General features: G+C 55.5%; 2 protein-coding genes across 8 annotated transcripts in view; one reads left to right on the forward strand and one right to left on the reverse strand.

Moving 5' to 3' along the window:
* Nucleotides 1-1,319: 1,319 nt before the first annotated feature.
* LOC102996145 (alpha-1,3-mannosyl-glycoprotein 4-beta-N-acetylglucosaminyltransferase-like protein MGAT4E) lies at nt 1,320-14,854 on the reverse strand. 5 transcript variants are annotated; one of them, XM_055083981.1, is made up of 7 exons: nt 14,489-14,854; nt 14,323-14,371; nt 13,809-13,859; nt 11,951-12,171; nt 9,877-11,478; nt 5,389-5,510; nt 1,320-4,333 (listed from the first exon to the last, which is right to left on the reverse strand). In XM_055083981.1, exon 7 carries the CDS (start codon nt 4,229-4,231, stop codon nt 3,572-3,574), a length of 660 nt encoding a protein of 219 aa, XP_054939956.1. In that variant the 5' UTR covers nt 4,232-4,333; nt 5,389-5,510; nt 9,877-11,478; nt 11,951-12,171; nt 13,809-13,859; nt 14,323-14,371; nt 14,489-14,854; the 3' UTR covers nt 1,320-3,571. The 5 variants fall into 5 exon arrangements, with proteins under 5 accessions (XP_054939956.1, XP_054939955.1, XP_054939958.1 ...); XM_055083980.1 differs by lacking the exon at nt 14,489-14,854 and having other exon boundaries at nt 11,969-12,171; nt 13,809-14,479; XM_055083983.1 differs by lacking the exons at nt 13,809-13,859; nt 14,323-14,371; nt 14,489-14,854 and adding an exon at nt 13,037-13,060.
* Nucleotides 14,855-15,672: 818 nt separating this feature from the next.
* KDM5B (lysine demethylase 5B) overlaps nt 15,673-18,740 on the forward strand; it is a 79,265-nt gene continuing 76,197 nt past the window's right edge. For all 3 annotated transcript variants that reach the window (XM_024130622.3, XM_024130623.3, XM_024130624.3), the window contains exon 1: nt 15,673-16,062. In XM_024130622.3, the coding sequence (XP_023986390.1) occupies nt 15,874-16,062 (189 nt within the window). In that variant the 5' untranslated portion in view covers nt 15,673-15,873. The remainder of the gene's footprint in view (nt 16,063-18,740) is intronic.

Consider the following 18,740-nt stretch of genomic DNA (forward strand, 5'->3'; position numbering starts at 1 on the left):
GAAAGTAGGAGCTTACAGCGCTTGAAGCACTTTGATGGGGGAATGATTAAGGTTGGGTAAAAGCATTTTAAATAAGCAATTCCAGGGGATTCTGATGCAAGTGGTTCAGAGACCATTTTTTCAAAGCACTGTTTTAGGATTTTGAGTTTATGCATGTAAGGTAACCATTGCCAGAAACACATACAAGCTAAAGAATTTGGTGTCAGACGTGCTGGGCTGAGGTGACAGTTAAACCCAAGTGGGGAGTGTCGTCATCAGCCGGACACGGGACTCGGGACTCGGAGGCTCAGACTGGAGGCCTCAGAGGGTGATGTCGACTTGGGTGGTGCCTCAGAGTTCATTCAGGTAAGGCTCTGACTGTGGTCGAAAGTCATCAAAGAAAGAAGATACAGAGTGAAAGGCCTCGGAATTTTCCCACATTTAGGAATGGCGGTCCGAGAGGTATGTGGAAAAACAGGCTAGTTTATGATTGATTGGTGAGAGGACAGCGGAGGGCTGGAAGGGAGAAGGGGAGGGGGTGCCTGTCCCGGGCCAAGACCTCTCGTTCTCTTGTTAGTTCTCCTGGGCTCCCTCTCCTGACCCGCTGGCCGCCCCGCCGGGATGCCTGGGGCGACCCCCCAGAGCACGAACAGGCGCTTTGCTCTCCTGCTCAGAACTGCTCCGTGATTCTCCGTTGCCCCCAGGTTATTCTCAACCCTTTCATTTGCTTCTACAGCTTTTAAACAAATAACTGCCTTATTGAGATATAATTCACATACCCTAAAATTCACTCTTCTTGAACGATACAATTCAACAGTTTTTAGTATATTCACAGAGTGCAACCATTACCACAATCAATTTTAGAACATTTTCATCACCCCCGTATGAGTCCCTTTGGACTTGCTTATTGTGGACACTTCATACAAGTGGAATCATATACTATGTGACCTTTTGTGACTGATTTCTTTCATGTAGCCCAATGTTTTGAAGCTTTGTGCATGTTGTAGCGTGTATCAGTACTCCATTCCTTTTTGCGGTTGAGTAGTATTTCATTTTCATCGTCTGATATACCACATTTTGTTTATTCACCCATCAGTTGCTGGACATGTGGATTGTTTCTACATGTTGGTTATTATAATGCTGCTACGACCATTCATGTGTAAGTCTTTGTGTGGATATATGTTTTCATTTTTTCATTCATTTTCACTCCTACAGACCTAGGAGTGGAATTGCTGGATCATATGGTAACTGTATCTAACATTTTGAGGATTGTTCAGTGGTTTTCCAAAGTGGCTGCCCCATTTTACAACCCCACCAGCATGTATGAGGCTCCAGTTTCTCCACACCTCACCAACACTTATTTTCTGTTATTTATTTATTTATTTAAAAAATTTATTTATTTTTGGCTGTGTTGGGTCTTCATTGCTGCACGCGGGCTTTCTCTAGTTGCGGCGAGCGGGGGCTACTCTTCGTTGCGGTGCACGAGTTTCTCATTGCGGTGGCTTCTCTTGTTGCAGAGCACGGGCTCTAGGCGCACGGGCTTCAGTAGTTGTGGCACGTGGGCTCAGTAGTTGTGGCGCACGGGCTTAGTTGCTCCGCAGCATGTGGGATCTTCCTGGACCAGGGCTCGAACCCGTGTCCCCTGCATTGGCAGGCGGATTCTTAATCACTGTGCCACCAGGGAAGCCCTTATTTTCTGTTTTTCAAATAGCTGTCCTAGTGGGTGTGAAGTGGTATTTCACTGTGGTTTTGATTTGCATTTCCCTAATGACTAATGATGAGTGTCTTTTCACGTGCTTATTGGCCATTTGCGTATCTTCTTTGGAGAAACGTCTGTTCAGATCCTTTGCCCATTTTCAATTGGGTTATTTGTCTTTTTATTATTGTGTGTAAGCTTTCTTTATATATTCTGGACACTCGTCTCTCATCAGACATATGATTTGCAAATATGTTCTTCCATTCTGTGGGTTGTCTTTTCACTTTATTGATAGTGTCCTATGAACCACAAAAGTTTTAAATTCTGATGAAATCCAATTTATCTATTCTTTGATGACTTGTGCTTCTGGTGTCATACCTAATAATCTATTGCCTAATCCAAGGTCACAACGATTTACACCTGTGTTTTCTTCTAAGAGTTTTATAGCTTTTAGCCCTTACAACTAGGTCTGTGATCCATTCTGAGTTCACTCTTTATACAATGTGAGGTAGGAGTCACACTTCATTCTTTTGCACGTGGGTATTCAGCTGTTCCACCACCACTTGTTGAAAAGACTATTCTTTCCCGCACTGAACTGTCCATGGCCCTTTGTAAGCAGGTCTTTTCTTAGTCCCGTGGCCTCATCTTCTGTCCCACCACTACACCAGCTTGCCCTCCGTCGCCAGCCCCACTAAATGATTTTTTTTCCCAAATGAGCCAGGTTTCTTCTCACCTCTGGCCCACTTCTCTATATGCTGTTTCTTTTGCTGGAAAATTTCCCTGACCTTCTTTCCTCATCACCTGGCTATCTTCTCCAATTATGTGGCAGGTCTAGGCTTACATGACTTCCAAAAAGCCTTTCCTAAGCTCCCAATAAGGTTTTAACACCGGTCTGTACTCCCCAAGGACCCTGTACTTCTTAACCCCAAGAGGAGCTTTTTTTTGTCCCTGGCACATAGTGGGGCTTCAGTAATTCTGATGAATGGATGAAGCCCAGAGTCAAGGAAGAAGACGAATTTGTACTGTGTGCTGCTGCAGAGAGTTAAGGAGAATGAGATCTGAAAAAAAAAAAAAAAAAAGCCACTAGGTTGTGACTGTTTTTGTCATTACAGATAGGGGGGAGTTTCAGCAGCACTGGGATGCAGAAGCCAGCATGGGGTGAGAAGTGAACGCGGAGGAGAAAGGGAAGCTTTGGTTACAAGCTATTTGTGCCCGAGTTCGTTTGTGAGGGAAGAAGGGAAGCAGATTGGCGCCACGGAACAGCTTAAAAGGACCGAGTCAGGGGCTTCGTTTTATTGGTACGCGTCCATCTGTTGCATTCCAGAGCCTCAGAGAGTTCGACTTCTGATGAGAGGCCCTTCCTTGGCTTCTTACGATGTAAATTCCAGGGTCTGGCCATGATTTCCCCTCCTGCTACCCCTCACCCCTGGCCTCTAACTGTGTGCGAACACACACACCAACACCCTGTATTTGTGCTGATCTCAGCATCCCAGGGATAGATTCTGGGAATGACCAAGGCCTTGTCCCAAACTGGGCTAAGCTATATCCAGCCCGGGAAAAGACAGCCTATAAGAGTCGCTTGTTCGCGTAGAAAAAGGAAGGAACAGGTCTAACGTCTGGGCGGCACCAGAAGAATGACCACGTCTTCCCTCTCTGCCCCTCATCTCCTGGCATCCCCAGCCCGCCCCCGGGTCACTCAGAGAGGCTAGAATGACACAGCCGCAAGATTTTAATTTTTCTTCGACTTATTGAGTTATCTTCCTCCTGAGCTGCCCCCTCGTCCCTGGCCTGTTCCTCCCGGAGGTAGATGTGCCAGATGCCGAGCCCGCCCACCCACCTGGTTAGCGCGCGCCACCAGCCTCGCGCAGCTCTCCTCGTGCCCCCCGCTCTTTGTTACTACCTCCTGATCCAGGTGCCCTTCCAGGAGCTGGCGCAGCCGGGCGAGGCCGGGGCGGGCTGCGGCGTCCCCTCGGGCTTGCAGCCCGCTCCCCCTGCCCCCCGCAGGGCGCACTTGCCACGCAGCATGGTACCGGTCAGCACCTGCACCCTCCTCAGGTCTGGGTGGTTCCCTGCGCCAACACTGTGGGCCCAAAAGAAGGACTCGTCCAGACTGCAGGCCTCCCAGGAGAAATGGACCTCAAAAACCTTCCTGTCGGTGAAAACGGCTCCTGGTGGGCCGTCAGGGGCGTAGGGGCTCGTTTTCTGCGTGCCCGAGGCCTTCCGGCTGTCGTTCGGTGCACGGTAGGAGAGCCGGTGGTAGGACAGGAACGGTCTGCGGAGGATCGGGTCCCTCTGGGCCAGGAGGGTGCGGGAGCGAGGGGGGAGCCTGGCGAGGGGCTTCTCCCTGTGGAGGAGGAGGAAGCGGGCCAGCACCGGGGGGTCCCCGCTGCGGAAGAGCTTGCCCAGGAAGCCCAGGTTGGAGAACTCCAGGAGCACCCAGGGCTGGGACCCCAGGGTGTCCACTTTCCACCGAACGTGGCTGATGAAGTTGGGGGCGCACAAGGCGTCGTCCTCCAGCAGCGGGAAGTAGTCCGAGAGCTTCGTGGCGAAGCGCATGGGGAAGTCGTGGTCCGCGGTCCGCTGGGAGTCCGGCTCCCGGCGAGAGGCGCCCCCCCGACGCCGCCCTCGGGGGGACAGGCCTCCGGCGGGGCGCGGGGTCTGCGGGCCGGAGAGGCTGGCAATGCGGAGGCCGGTCTCCCTGAGCCAGGCCAGGCCAGCGCCCGCCAGGCGGCCCGGCACCTCCGAGGAGGCGCGGAACGCGGGAGCGGCGTGTACGGGAGGCCGCCGCGGCCGGGCCGGGGCCGCGAGCAGCTGCGACGTCAGCCCCGCTGGGGCGGCCGCGGCGCGGTCAGCGTGCAGGCAGGCCGGGGGGCTCTGCGGGACCGGCTCTCTTCCCGCCCTCGCTGCCCGGCCGTTTCCCACCCCCGCGGGCAGGGAGGCTCAGACCCTCGCTAGCAAGGTGTGGGCCTTAGTCTGGCAACATCGCCCCGTTTGGAAGCCTACGAGAAATGCAGAATCTAGTGAAGCAGAGTCTGCATTTTAGCAAGGTCACCAGGTGCCTGAGCTGGGGTGCTGCGTCCCCACGGGCCCCCGAGGCTTCTTTGAACTGGAATTTTGTGGCACGTGGTTTCAGTGTTCAATAAATATTAGACTTTTTCTTTTTTTTAATTCTTGGCTGTGCCACTGGGCTTGTGGGGTCTTCGTTCCCCGACCAGGGATCAAATCCGTGCCCTGGGCAGTGAAAGCGCCGGCCCGACCACTGGGCCGCCAGGCAAGCCCTAACAGTGGCTGTTTTCATAGTCGCCATCATCCCTTTGATTTTACCCGGCTCGCCCTCCCAAAGCTCTCCTTTAAAGAAGATCTACAGACAAAGCCCTTCTCCTGGGGGTCAGGAGCCCAAGACTATCGTCTCAGCTCTGCCACTGACTATGTGGCCTCCAGCGGGTCCCTGTACCCCTGAGCTTAACGCTGGGTGAACTGGACACGTGGCCCAAAGGCCCCCCGCCCCCCAGGGTTCTCTCACGCAGTGATCCGCCCTCCTGGAGCGGCCACGCCACCGCTTCCCTCCTTCCCCCTCCACACAGAGGCCTCGGCAGGGAGAGGACGGTCTGCCAGGCCCCCTGCCCTCCCGCCCCGCCCCCCCCCCGCCGGGTCCCTTCTTCTCTGGATGCTCCCGCCCCCCTGGGGAACCCACTCCCCTCCTTGGAACTCACTCTTCTTTCTCTGCTGGAGTTTTTCCAAATATTTGAAGGTGAGATTCTGCCGGTCTTCTAGTGGCTCCAGGTCCTTCCTTCTCCTGTAACTGCGGCCTTGGCAGAGGAGACGCCTGGTCCTCCTTTCATGAAAAGAACAGGGTTTAGCCTCTAGTGGTTTCCCATGAGCCTTTCCAGGGAAAGAGCGGGTCAGTCTCCCCAGAGCAAGCCCAGCACGTTCTCAGGATGTCTGACCACCGGCCAGAGTATCCAGGGCTCAAGCAGTATTTGCTGTCTTCCTTACCTTAACAAACATGGGGTGCAATGCAGCTTCTCTGGGGACCGGTGGGTCCAGCCAGGTCCGCACGCCACGCCCCTCGGAGCCTCCTGCTCTCCAGTGAGAGGTACAGGGCATTTCCGAGCTCTCCCCGTCCACACCCACCGCACCCCCTTAACCCCCACGGGGAGAGCAAGCTTGCTCCTTGGGCTTCAGTGGCCACCCTGTTCTGGTCACCTTCAATTTCCCTGGGGACTTCCGGAGTGAACAAGAGCCACGGGAGCCCGACGCCCACCAAGGTGACGCAGCAGCGCCGGACGAAACCCTGCGTGGCAGCTCCTACAGCAGGAGGGCAGGAGGGCGCCGGGATGGCAGGGGGTGCTCCCTGGCCCACGCCCCCACCTCCCCGACTCCTGGGGGCCTGGCCCTCCCGACGGCCCTATTCCAGCCTTCCTCTCACCGTGGTGAACTCACTTCCCACGCCCGCCTTTCTGTCTGACCTGGGAACCTGAGCCTTCTTCCTGGCCTCAAGGGGGAGGCCACCTGTCCTGGGACGTTTGCTTCTCTTCACAGGTTCGTCTGGAGACTCCACTTCCCCAGGGCTCTCCCTGCTCAAATGGTAACAGTCTGCTGGGCCTTCGGTGATGAGGGCCCTTCATCTTAGAAAGATGGTCGCCACCCACCCCGACTTTTTAAACAAAAGTTAAACAATTTATTAAAATAGCTGAACTTGAACTGTCGCTAAGTGCTAAGCAATTTGGTGCCTTTCTTACTTCTCGTAAAGGGCGTCCTTCATTTATCCCCATCCTTAATCTCATTCACAGACCTTGATTAGAACATGATTCTGGAACTTCCCTGGTGGCGCAGTGGTTAAGAATCCGCCCGCCAATGCAGGGGACACGGGTTCGAGCCCCGGTCCGGGAAGATGCCACATGTCGCAGAGCGACTAAGCCCGTGTGCCGCAACTACTGAGCCCGTGCTCTAGAGCCCGTGCTCCGCAACAAAAAAAGAACATGATTCTGTTAACTCAGAGTAAAAAAAAAAAAAAATCCTTTTGTGAGTGTTGGGCTGCTGGAATTCGGGCTGGCTCAGACGCTGCTCTTTCCCTGGTAGTGTCTTTTCTCCGGAGAGAATGTGTTTTTCTGATTGTTTCTAAATGATCAGAGGAAAGGCTCTGACATACCTTGTCTCCCACTCTTGGTCATTTGTCTGCCTAGTCAGGACACAAAAGGAAAGAAATGGTAGTAATTTCTGTGCTCCCAAGGCTATACTATTCTCTAATGTCTCCATTTTCACGGTTCCCTGCCAGTTTAGTATTTTGGTAGAGGTTACCATGCTTCCCTCCCTTAACCACTTAGCTTTTTGATAAGAGTTGCAAAAACAGTACTTATATACAGTAGGAAGGCTTAAACTTTCCTTACCTGGTTTCCTTAAGTTAGATAGGTCACTCAGATACAAACCACTACATGTAACAGAAATAGGCTTCTTTCTTCTAGAACATAAATACATGGACACATATACTGACTGAATACAAGGCCACTACCACTATAGCCCGGAGGAATTCGCCCTCAGGGGAACAGCCCTGTTCCCTGCCCCTCCTGTGCGGTTCACCTGTCGCACGGCCCGCACTGCCCTCGCTCAGCCCTGAGTGTGACAGGTTCCTGGGAGACCAGGAGAGACAGAGAGGAGGAGCTGGGGTGCTAGGGACCAGCCTTGAGCTAAGCTCCCTCTGTGATGTTGCTCTGTGTCCTGCCACCTGTCCCATCGTCAGCGCTGCACCCGGCCAGGACTTACCTGAGGAGCACGGAACTGCCCCCCAGCACGCCCTCCCTCTACCCCGTCCCTCCTGCCCTCGGGGGCTGGCTCCCGACTTACATTCCCTCCCACCTTCTGACTTCGTCACCCCTGCAATTACCCTTTTGCGCTTCTGCAAGTTGCCACTTCTCCCGCCCTACTGGACCATTCCCGCCACTGTAAAAAGGACATCTACTCTCTTCCGGTGGGTAAAAAAAAAGCAGAAAGCAAGTCCGTCCCTGAATTCACGTTCTCTCCAAATCCTGCCCCGTCCCCCTGCAGCCCTCAAGAGCAACAGCCCCGGAAAGCTGTGTCGTGCCCATCAGTCTCACTTGGCCGCCTTTTCCTCCCTGAGCCACCCTTCCCGCGCAGCGCTCGCCAGCCGGGCCCTCCTTCTCCGGCTCTTTCCCTGGCTCCTCCTCTTCCCAGCAGTGGCTGTCGAGCGTCCCAGGGTGCTGACCCAGTCCCGTGGCTTTAAGTGCTGTGTACATTGCAGGCGTGTGCGTACACGGCTGTACATGCGTACACACATAAGGTGTGTGTATATCTACATACATCCTTTCACATATACGTACGTTTCATATATACGTGCACGCGCACACACACAGACACACACACACGTGCAAACACTGAGAACTCCTAGGGCTGATCTTACCTCCAGCTTTGGCCTCTGTCCTGAGCTCCAAATTACCTGACTCTTCACCACCTCCTTTTGGATAACAGGTATCTTAATTTTAACAGAGCCAAATAGCATTATAGACTCTTCCTAGTTCCCTAATCTTTTTCTCCCCGAGTTTTCCCCATCTCAGTAAGTAGCACCGCCATTTTTCCAGCTACTCATGGGAAAAATCCTCAATGCCTCTCTCTCCTTAACACTCCACGTTCAATCTCCTCAGTCCTGTTATCTTTTCCTCCAAAGTGCATCCGGAATACGACCCTTCCTCTCCATCTCTGCGGCTACAACCCGAGTCCACACCACCGTCTCCTGCCTGGACCACTGCCACCACCTAACGGGCCCCTCCCCTCCACCCTCGATCTCCTGCAACCTTCCCTCCACGCGGCAAAGAGGTCTTTTACATTGTAGACCAAGTGACGTCCCTTCGCGAACTCCAGACCACAGCCTCCTAGGTCCTGCCTGACTGGCCATCTGTCTCTTTGACTCCATCTCCCGGCACCCCCTCGCCCCCCTCCTCCCCCGGCTGTTTGGGGGAGGGACCATCCCTCGGACAAACCAAGCTGTTTCTCAACTCAGGCCTTTGCATGCGGTCTTCCTCTGAGAACTTTCCTCCAGAGACTTTCCGAGAGCCGACTCCTCCCAACACTCACGTCGGAGCTCAGACGTTCTTTCTCTGGCCTCCAGTCATCGTGGCTAAAGTCCCCCCTCGCCACCTCTCCCGTCCTCCCGTTGCGCTACCATGTAGTCTACCTTCCTTAGCATTTCTTTCTACCAGAAGCTAGCCTCCTTGTATGTGTCGCTGTCTGTCTCTATCCACTAGGCTGATGGCCCGGCCTTTGTTTTATTCAATGCCACATCCACAGCGCTTCGCACAATACCTGGCCCAGAGAGCGAGCTCAACAAGTGTGTATTAAGTCACTAGTTATCGGGATTGTGCGATATGGTGAGCGGTCATCTGTCTCTTCCACAAACATGTGCTCGGTGCCAGAGACACGGCAGTGCCAGGAGGACCGGGCAGTACAGCAGAGAAGGGCAATATGTGGGTCATGGTGAAGAGCTCAGATTCTCGACTCAGACTCGGGCCAGAACGTGGTTCTGCTAAACTTACTGGCCGTGTGACCTTGGCCAAATGACTCAGTCTCTCTGAACCCCAGTTCCTCATCTAGAAACTAAAGATAACGACGGCTACTCTCGGGGGCTCTTATGAGGAGGAGAAGAGATCATCCACAGGAGAATGCCTAGCGCACAGCAAGTACTCAATAAACGTCGGCACTTTTGTGCCAACAATGACTGTTTTTCAAACACGGAGACCAGCACTGCCTTCCTTTCTGTCATTTTTTTTTTCTTTCTTTCTGTCATAACTGAGAGGCCCATCTCCCTTTATTCCAAAATCCCCACCCAAATTTTTACTTTTAGACTCTTAAACAGACGCACAGCACTTTGAGAACGCTCGCGCATCTTAGCACCTGATTCGCACTCCTCTGAGGGCTTTAGAGGGGGCAAGCAGTGGAGGAAGAGGGGAAAATACGTAGTTTTTAATGGAAGCACGGTGGACGTAAAATGAAAAGAAATACTAAGCAAGCCCCGGCAGGCCCCTCGGCAGCAGCGCAGACCGGGGTGAGCCGTCTGAGACGCTGGGCCTGTTGCCATGGTGTGTCCCAGGTGTGGGCTCCAGACCTCGCTGGAAGTCAGAGCTCCCCTTGCAGCCCAGAAGCGTGAGCTTGGCCCCCGGCGGGGAGGTGGGTAATGGGCAGGAGCTCACCTGTCCCTCCAGCATCTCTCTTCGGTGCTCCCTTGGTGACCATTGCTCTCCCTGAAGGTCAGCAAACACATCACCCCACCAGCCTCTCCACGGAGGAGGCTCCACCCAAAACACACTCGGACCACAAGCACGTCTGGTTGGCCCACACACTGTTTTTTAGAAATTTGATTGAAGGTTGAACATCTAAAAATTAGGAGAGATTGTATAAATAATTAGACTTCTGGCTTCTCTTGAAAAATTGCCACTTGCTGCCACCCTGGCCTGAGCAGTGATGGCCCCGGTAGCCGGACGTGCATTCTCTTCTTCAGAGTTCACCTGGCTGGTTTCTCTCATTTATTTCTGTCCCCGGAAGGCATTTGAGTTTTTGGCCTCTGCTCTAAGTCACGTCTTGGAAGACTTGAAGACTATGCTAGGTCCTGGTTTTATACTGTGCACCTGAAAAGATGGGGCACAAAGTGACCCCTTGAGTTGAAGGGCTGTGGGCAGAGGTAGGAGGGAAATGAATAGAAGATTGCAGCCAAGTGAATAATAAACAGTACAAAGCAGCCCGAAGAGATAAGCAATAGGGATTGATCTTGCATGTGATGTGGACAGCGTTCTGGAGGATGTAGGGAAAACATGGCAAGGAGCAGTGGCCAAACCTTGAGGTGAGGTGGGTGTGAAGAAACTACTGCAGCTACGTCTTCTTGAAAGCTACCGAACAACAGGAAAAACTAACCTCCAAGCAGCATCTTTCCAACTGAGGGTCAGAATCCATAACAGGTTAGAAAACCAACCTCATGAGTCTCGGCCGGCACGTGCGTCACCGTATAAGGGCAAGTAGTGTTTTGTGAAACCGTTAGAATGTAAGCGAAGGTACTACAGATGACAGTCCAGAAAGTGTGAAACCATCGTGGCTTAGAGGGGAGAGAATGGACACACGTTGGCAGCTGCAGGGCCAGCTGGTGGTCAGATTTGGGATGGGGGTTCCATGTCCTCTTTCCTCAGCTTGGTGTTCAGGGAAGATCACAGGCTCCAGTGTTCTCATTCCAGTCCTAGCTCTGTTGTCACCTCTGTGATTTTGCCTAATAAACTCTTCTGAGTCTCAGTTTCTCCGTTTGAAAAATGGTGATAGCATCACCCATCTACTTCACAGGGTTGGTATGTCCAATAGCCTATGAATTACTCCCAGCCGCTGGTGCGGTCTCGTTCCTGGTCGCACAGTATCTCTAGGTGCTCAGATAGCATCCCTTCCTGCCAGGGGAGAGAAGAAAGGGACTCGGCATTAGGATTTTGTGTCAGACCCTGTGCCGGACATGTGACAGGATCTGGTTGAACACTGGATTTCAAATGAGCACGGTGGATTCGGGAGTGCTCTGGGAAGTTCAGATATAATTGGTGTAGAAGTCCTTTTATTCCGGTTGCAAGACTTTCATCCCGGATGCAGAGAGTTTCAAACATTCCAACCGTCCAAGGCCCTAGAGCATGCTGAGAGGGGTCCTCAGTCCAGAGACCTTCGTTGGGGGTGACGGTGGCGGCTGCACTGTGAACAGGGAACTTGAGTTCTTCTCTCTGCCTCTCAGCTTTTCCCAGCAGAGTCCAGAACCTCCAAAGTGGCCCAACCTGAATGGGAGGAAACGCCCCGAAGGCAGTGTGGGTAACGCGGCTGCCCGCCCCACCCCTATGGGCAGGGCTGGCAGCACCAGGACTGGGGCTCCCTGGGGAGGGACCCACCCACCCAGCTAAACCAGTCCTGATCCTGGGTCCCTTTGGGCTGAGTCAGAGAGAAGGGGTCCCAGGACTGGAGAGGAAGAGCGGATGGGGAGGAGGAAGAGGTATTACCAGGTGCCTCCCCAGGCCCAGCTTCCCAGGGACAGACGCCCAGGGATGAGACCCTTGTCTCCGCGGGAGTTGATCTGCAAGGGCAGCCCCCATAGCTGCGGCTGCGGCAGAGCCAGGAGCACAGACGTCCCACCAAAGAGACGTCCAGCAGAGCAGACGGGGTTGCTGGCTCCAGGGAAAAAAGCAGGGCAGGGGAGCTGGGGAGTGTCAGGGGCGCATCCCAGTGCGTGGGCTCCCCCCGCCTCACACACACACTGATCTGTTGTGAGACCTCTTCCTGCTTCCGCTGGGCAACCAGATTCTTCTCCTTGTCCGGTCCAAAACTCCATCCTCGGCCAGACGGAGCCACAGACACTAAAGGCCATTTCCCTTCCCCTTCAACAAACGTGTGGAGCTCCTACCACGCGCCTGGTCCCGGGCTGGAGACCGTGACTCCCTCCCTCCAGCGGTTTACAATCCGGTGGAGACCCTTGCCTGTGTAGGGCAAGAGGGCAGGGACGACAGTGGAAAAAGACAAACGCCTGGTTAAAGGTACAGGAAGAGAGAGACGTCGTGGGAGTGCACAAAATAAATAAAGCAAAACACGGAGGCCACCAAGGCGGCAGCTCATCCTGAGATCTCAAGGTCTGTGGGTCTGTCTCCACAGGGGACATCTGACACCAAGCATTCCAGGGCCCCCAAAGGGGTGGGAGAGGACGGCAGTGGACTAGAGGGAGGAGCCGAGCTGGGTCGTGAGGAGGCCAAGGAAAGGCCTGTGCGTCGGTGAAATTAGGGAAAAGGAGAGGAGAGAGGAGGTCTAACAGCGTTGGGGAGGGACGGGCGCTGTGGAAGGGACGCCGCGCAGAGAACGGGGGCCGCGCGCAGGGCAGGCGCACACCCACCCCGCGCGCCAGGAAAGCGGCCGGAGGCGGCGGCGGCCTCGCGGCGGGAGCTACCCTCCACGTGCGCTACGTGCCGCGCGGGCCGCCCCCTTCGCGGCCGCCGGGGAGCCGGCCTCCCCGCTCCCGGAGCCCAGTCCGGAGGTGGGCGCGGGACCAGGTCGCCCCCCGGTTTGCGAGTCTGCGGCGCCCGGAAGAAACGCGGGGGCGCCCCATCACCGGGCGGCGGGCCCGGGGTGCAGGATGCAGAGCCGGGGGCGCGGGCCCGGGTGGGGTCGAGCAGGCTGTTCGGGAGGCCTGGGGGCTGAGCGGACAGGAGGAGGATAGAGACGCCAGCGACGTGTGCGAGGCTCCGGAGCCGCACACAGGCGGCGGCTGGAGACGGAGCCCGGCGGGGCGGGGTGTCGTCCCGCGTGAGGAGGGGCTCCTGGAGACGTGGCACCCGGACTGGGCTCGGTTACCCTCCGGCCGCCGGGACTGCCACCCACCGGCCCCGGCCCCGGCCGCGACGCCGACCCGCCCAGCCCGGCGGGGCGGGGTGTCGTCCCGCGTGAGGAGGGGCTCCTGGAGACGTGGCACCCGGACTGGGCTCGGTTACCCTCCGGCCGCCGGGACTGCCACCCACCGGCCCCGGCCCCGGCCCCGGCCGCGACGCCAACCCGCCCCTGCCTCGCTGCCAGAGGCCCTGAGACTCTGACCTCCGGCCGAGAGCGCAGCCCAGCCACTGGGGAGCCCGGCGGCCGCGGAGCAGACAATGAGGCGCGGGCCCCGCCTCCGAGCGCCGCGCCGGCCGGCCAATCAGCGCCCACTCCGGCCGGCCAATCAGCGCCCGCGGCCGGGCTCTTTAAAAAAAGAAGGACCGGCGCGGCGCCGCTGTCAGCTGGATGGATCCCTCCGCGCATGTAAACACACATCATAAAGGGCCGGGAGCGCCTCCGCGTTCCCGCGGAAGGAGCACTCTTTTCCGGAGCATCTCTATGGTCCCCTTGCCGCCCGGCGGTCGACCCTCTCTCAGCGTCATGACGCGTCCGCGGGGAGCCGACAGCCGCTGCGCCGTCTGGAGCCACGAAATCCCGTGGCTGGGGTCGCTACCGGAAGTTGGGGACGCGAGGCGGGGAGGGGCGGGGGCGGCCCGGGGGCAGCTGGGGACTGGAGAGTTTTCCGAGGGTTCGCTGTCCTGCATCTCGGTCGTAATCCGTACGTGTCTAGAGTTTTCCTCAAAGTTATGCCTACCTGGCTTGGCGGATGCCAATGCTAAATGTGAAAATAGTCTTAACGTCGCTCCTAGGAAAGAGCACATGACAGGAAATCAAGTCCAGCGAGACCCTCTAGAGCACAGACCGCCCACGGCAAAGAGCAACAACGAGGATTTTTTCTCCTCAACATTTTACTGTGAAAAAATTTGAAAGATTCAGCAAAGTTAAAAGAATTTTTTGCAGCCAACTCCTCTATCCCCGCACCTAGATTCTAACTCGCTATCTCATATCCTTCTTACACCGATGACTTTTTGTCTACTAGGATGCCAGCTGCCCTTGGCCTCAGTCTCCATTGTGGCTTAGCTAGGTCCCAAAGCCCTAGACAGATAAGGCCTGCCTTCTCGAGAACAAGGACCCTTCGGTTTACTTAAGAGTTTACTGAGGAGGAGCCTTCTCCCCTCGCCGGCCTTTTAGTCGAAGAATCCTCAAGGATGAGACTTCTTTACTCCAGGTAAATCTAAAAGCAGGGCTAGGACTCTGTTGACACCTACCTACGAAGGAGGCCCTGGCAAACAGTCCTTCCATGGGTTTGGCTGCTTTCTGGATAAAAGAGATCTTTTTTAATGTTGGAGTCCCACTTTCTGAGTTCTCTCCCCTTTTCTGGGGCAGGACATTACCTGATTCCCCCCCCCCACCATATGTCAAAATTGTTCTTACCTCTTAAAGTGACTGAACCTCTCTGTGCCTTCATGAGCTGCTCTGCAAAATGGGGGTAATAGCAGTGCCTCCCAAGCGGGACGGGAGTGAAGCTTCAAGGAGCAAATATACCATTACACACAAGGCATTTACAAGGATGCCTTACACACAGTAAGCATCAGATAAAGAAGGGCTCTCATTCAGGCTAATCACTCCCAGATTTACATCTCCACTTCTGATCTCTCCCCTTCTGATTTATACGCTGAGCCTGGTGGGTATCTCCAACTGTACCAGACACCTCACACTCAACATGGCCAGAAGTGGACCTACGAGCTCCCTCCCCAGACTGACTTCTTGTTCCCCAGCGATGCCAGCGGCCGCACCCACTCAGGCATGTACCTACACCCCTGAATCGCGCCTCCCCAATTTGTCACTTTTATGCCATTTGCATCCCTCCCTCCTAATGAATAGCACCACTGCCTTAATTCAGGCCCCATCATTCTTCATCTGGATTATATCAAGGCTCCCGCTCTTCTCACATCCAGCTTCGCAGTGTATTGCTCGCGGAGCACACTTCCCTGCAACACCCTACCTTCCAATAAGTGGAGTCTCCACCGCTTGTTAGCCTAGGAATTTGGGCAGATTTCTTGATCAACCTATGCCTCGCTGTCCTTATTTGTAAAATGGAAACGAGTATCTGCCTCGTAGGGTTGCTGTGTATATTAAAGATTAATCATGAAAGCACGTGGCACAGGGCCTAGGAGATGAAGTGCTCAGAGTGTTAGCTTATTATCTTCCTAACTGTTGTTTTCTCACCTACAGGCTGTTGTCACGTTCAAGCTCTTCCCTCTACCTGGAAAAGCCTCCTCCGTCCCCGACACCCTGCGCCCCTCGGGGTCTGACCAGGTGTCCTTGCACTTACACCACGGCGCTTCCCACGGGGCGGGACGGGACGGAGCCTCCACCCGTGGGCCCGGCTTCTCCCCCAGACCCGTAACTTCCCGAGGGAGGGAAGGGGCTCTGGCATGTAGTCAGTGGTCAGTGGGTGCCGGCTGGGCTGGACCGTGAGGACGAGCTCCGTCCCCCGGGGGCCGCCCCGCCCGGTCCGGGGGCGGGCGCTCAGCACGGGCTGGGTGGGGGTGGGGGTGGGGTGGGACTCCTTTTCCTCGCCGTGGCGGCGGAGGCGCACGGCGTGGCTGGCGCGGCGCGGCGTCGTCGGTCGGTGTCGGAGTCGGAGTCTGAGGAGCCGGATCGGAGTCTGAGGAGCCGGATCCGAGGCTGAGGAGGAGGAGGAGAAGGAAGACGAGGAGGAGGAAGAGGAGAAGAAGAAGAGGGATTAGGAGGAAGGCCAAGGAACCAAAGGAGGCCGAGAACCGTCGCTCAGCCGCGTCCGCGGCGCCGCGAGGATGGAGGCCCCTGGCCCGCGCCCCGCGCCGGCCCTCGGCGGCCCCGGCCCGCTGGGCGAGTTCCTGCCGCCGCCCGAGTGCCCGGTCTTCGAGCCCAGCTGGGAGGAGTTCGCCGACCCTTTCGCCTTCATCCACAAGATTCGGCCCATAGCCGAGCAGACCGGGATCTGCAAGGTGCGGCCGCCGCCGGTGAGTCTCGAGCGGGGCTCGCGGCCGGCCGGCGGGTGGCTGGGCCTCTGCGCGGGGCGCGGGGACAGCGGACGGAGCGCGGCCGGGGTTCGGATCCCGGCGGAGAGACGGCGGCACCGCCAGCACCGGCGTCGCGGCCGTGCGCCGGAGCCCGCGGGGCGGAGGGCGGGCTGGCGCGGAGGCCCCCGGGCGCGGGTACGGCGGGTGCGGGGCGCCGGGGGTGCGGGGTGCGCGCCCCGCGAGTTGTCGCGAGGAGGAAAGTTTTCAATATGGCGGCGGAGCCCCAGGTCCTTTGTGTGGAGGCGGCGGCGGCCCGGGCGGCTTCACCTGGCGCCCCACCCTCCGGCCCCGGGCCCCCCGCCCCGGCCCGGACCCCTGACGGGCCCCCCTGGCCGGGGACTAGGCGGGGCGACGGCGCCAGACGGGGGCACCGCGGGCCAGACCGAGCGGACGTGCAGAGGGGGCGTGAGCGTGGGGTTCGGGGGGCGGCCTCCCAGAGGTTCCCCGGCCCCCGCCCCGAGAGCTGCCCGCGGCGGGCGGTGTCAGCCCCGAAGGCGGCGGCCGCCCCGCGTCCCGACCCGGAGCGGAGGCCCCCGCGCGCCCCCTGCCCGGGTGGGCGTGAGGGTGGGTGTTCCCGAAACGGTCACCAACGGCTGCAACGTCGGCGGAGAAGCCCGGCCGGCCCCTGCCCCCTCCCCTCCTCCTTCCCTCCCCTCCCCCTCCCCTCCCATCACTTCCCCTCCCCCGGCCGCAAGCTCCGGACCCCTGGGCTGTGCCCACCTTTCGGACCGGCCGAGGCGGCCTGAGCAGTTGGATGGGCCGGGACCGTTGGCCGGAGGTTTAAGTGCCTTTCCGACAGTTTGAGAAGCTTCTCCCCGCTCCGCCCCCGCTCCCTCGGAGGAAGCCCCCCTCCCGCCCCTTTCTTTCTTAGGCTTGCTCTTTGTAATGACGTTGGAGTTGAGGGGTTCTGTGCGTAACCGCTCAGCCTGGAGAGCTGTGTCGAGGGAGATCCCGACTGAGTCTGTCTGATCACAAGTCCCCCCTCCCCCCGAATTGAAACGCGGACTCTATATTGGAGTTTTTCTTGGACTAGTTTGAAATGGAGATGAAATACCTGTCTCCGGGAATAACTGGTCAGTTAGGATGGGGGAGATGATTGAGAATAGACGCCTTTCTCTCAAGAAGTAGACAAGGTTGATTGTCGTTGCTGAAGGGAAGTGCGTGTCGGTTGGAGCGCAGAGGCCTGCAGAAGTTGTGCGGCGATTGGGGCCAGGGTTTACTTGTGGAAGAATAGGGCATGGACAGGTAGCAGCGGAGCCTTGTGTCCGGCGTTAGGGACGGGGGCTATGAATAGTCCGCCTTTGCATCCATGGGCGTCTGTTCTGAAACTAGGCAACTTGAGTAAGTTCTCGGGAGCCCAGATGTGTGCAGCCGGTTCCTGGGGGTGAGTTGTCCTCCATGTTGGTATTGTGGTGCACTAGGGCTGGGGTAAACCCTTTATCTACTTTCTTTTCCTATTCCTTTCGTCGGGTTCTTTTCCTAAAAAGATAGTGTCGCTCTGGTTAGGCTTGGCTACTCATTTCCGCATCTTGGCCAGAATAGTAATGGTAAGCTCTGCAGAATGTGTGAGCTTACTGCCTTTCCCCATTCTGAATGTCAGACAGACGTGATGGCCACCATTTTGTATCGAGAGTGGTACTTACTACAGCCGAGGAAGGGTATTAAAGAGGCACAAATAAATAATCCACAAACATGACCAGTGCTCTGTTTTGGAGACCTCCTTTGTGTGGAGGAGGCTTGCTTCCTCCTTTGTTTAACAAACTCCTGTGCCAATTGGAAAGAGTTTGGGAGTATTTCTAGTTGATATAACTGCGAAAAGGGAAACCTTTTCAGAAGTTGTAGCTCTTGAAGTAGGGTCTTGTTGGAACAAAGGGATCTTAAGAGATGGAGATGTAAACAGTCTTTGTTTTAGAAACCGTTTTCTTTTAGAAAGCGAACTGTGAACAAGTGGTTTCATATAGTTGAAATAAAGCAACAACAAACCAAGAGATAAGAAATATTTTCCACGGCGATAGCTATATAATGCCCGTGTTTCTAGATGATTTGTGACCACTAAGTTTTTGGAATACAAGTGACTGTATTAAAATGGGGATTGGGTTTATTGGTATTTTATTTCTCGGAGATAAGGCGAAGAATTATAAAGCATTTCTATTTCCTTTTGTCCTTACCTTTGCATCTTTAATTAATGGTACTTAATATAACTTCAGTTTATAGCTGCTTCTTGGTGATGGTCCTAAACTGCTTTGCTACTGAAAACTTGAGGTTCACAGAAATTTGTTTGTGAAAATATAGTAAGATAAATATGATGAAAGGTAATAAAATCAAGAAGATGTTATTCCGATCCCGAGTTACAAGTTTAAAGAGGGTAGTAAACAAATCTATTTTCAAATTATATCAAGTATGTAGGATAACTGGGCTTGTTTCCTGGACTTTTTTTTTTTTTTTTCCAATTTACAGTTAATCTGACTTCTGGTTTGTTACCTTTAGAATGCAAATTTTCATTTTCTTCTTGATGTACTTAGATTTCTTTTTAAGGACAAATTATATTTTCCATGTCACTTTGTGGTATTTGGAGATGATTAATTTTAGGGGTGTAACTTATTAGGCAAAAAAATAGT

This window comes from Physeter macrocephalus, chromosome 4 (assembly GCF_002837175.3).
Source record: "Physeter macrocephalus isolate SW-GA chromosome 4, ASM283717v5, whole genome shotgun sequence".
Classification (NCBI taxonomy): Eukaryota; Metazoa; Chordata; class Mammalia; order Artiodactyla; family Physeteridae; genus Physeter; species Physeter macrocephalus.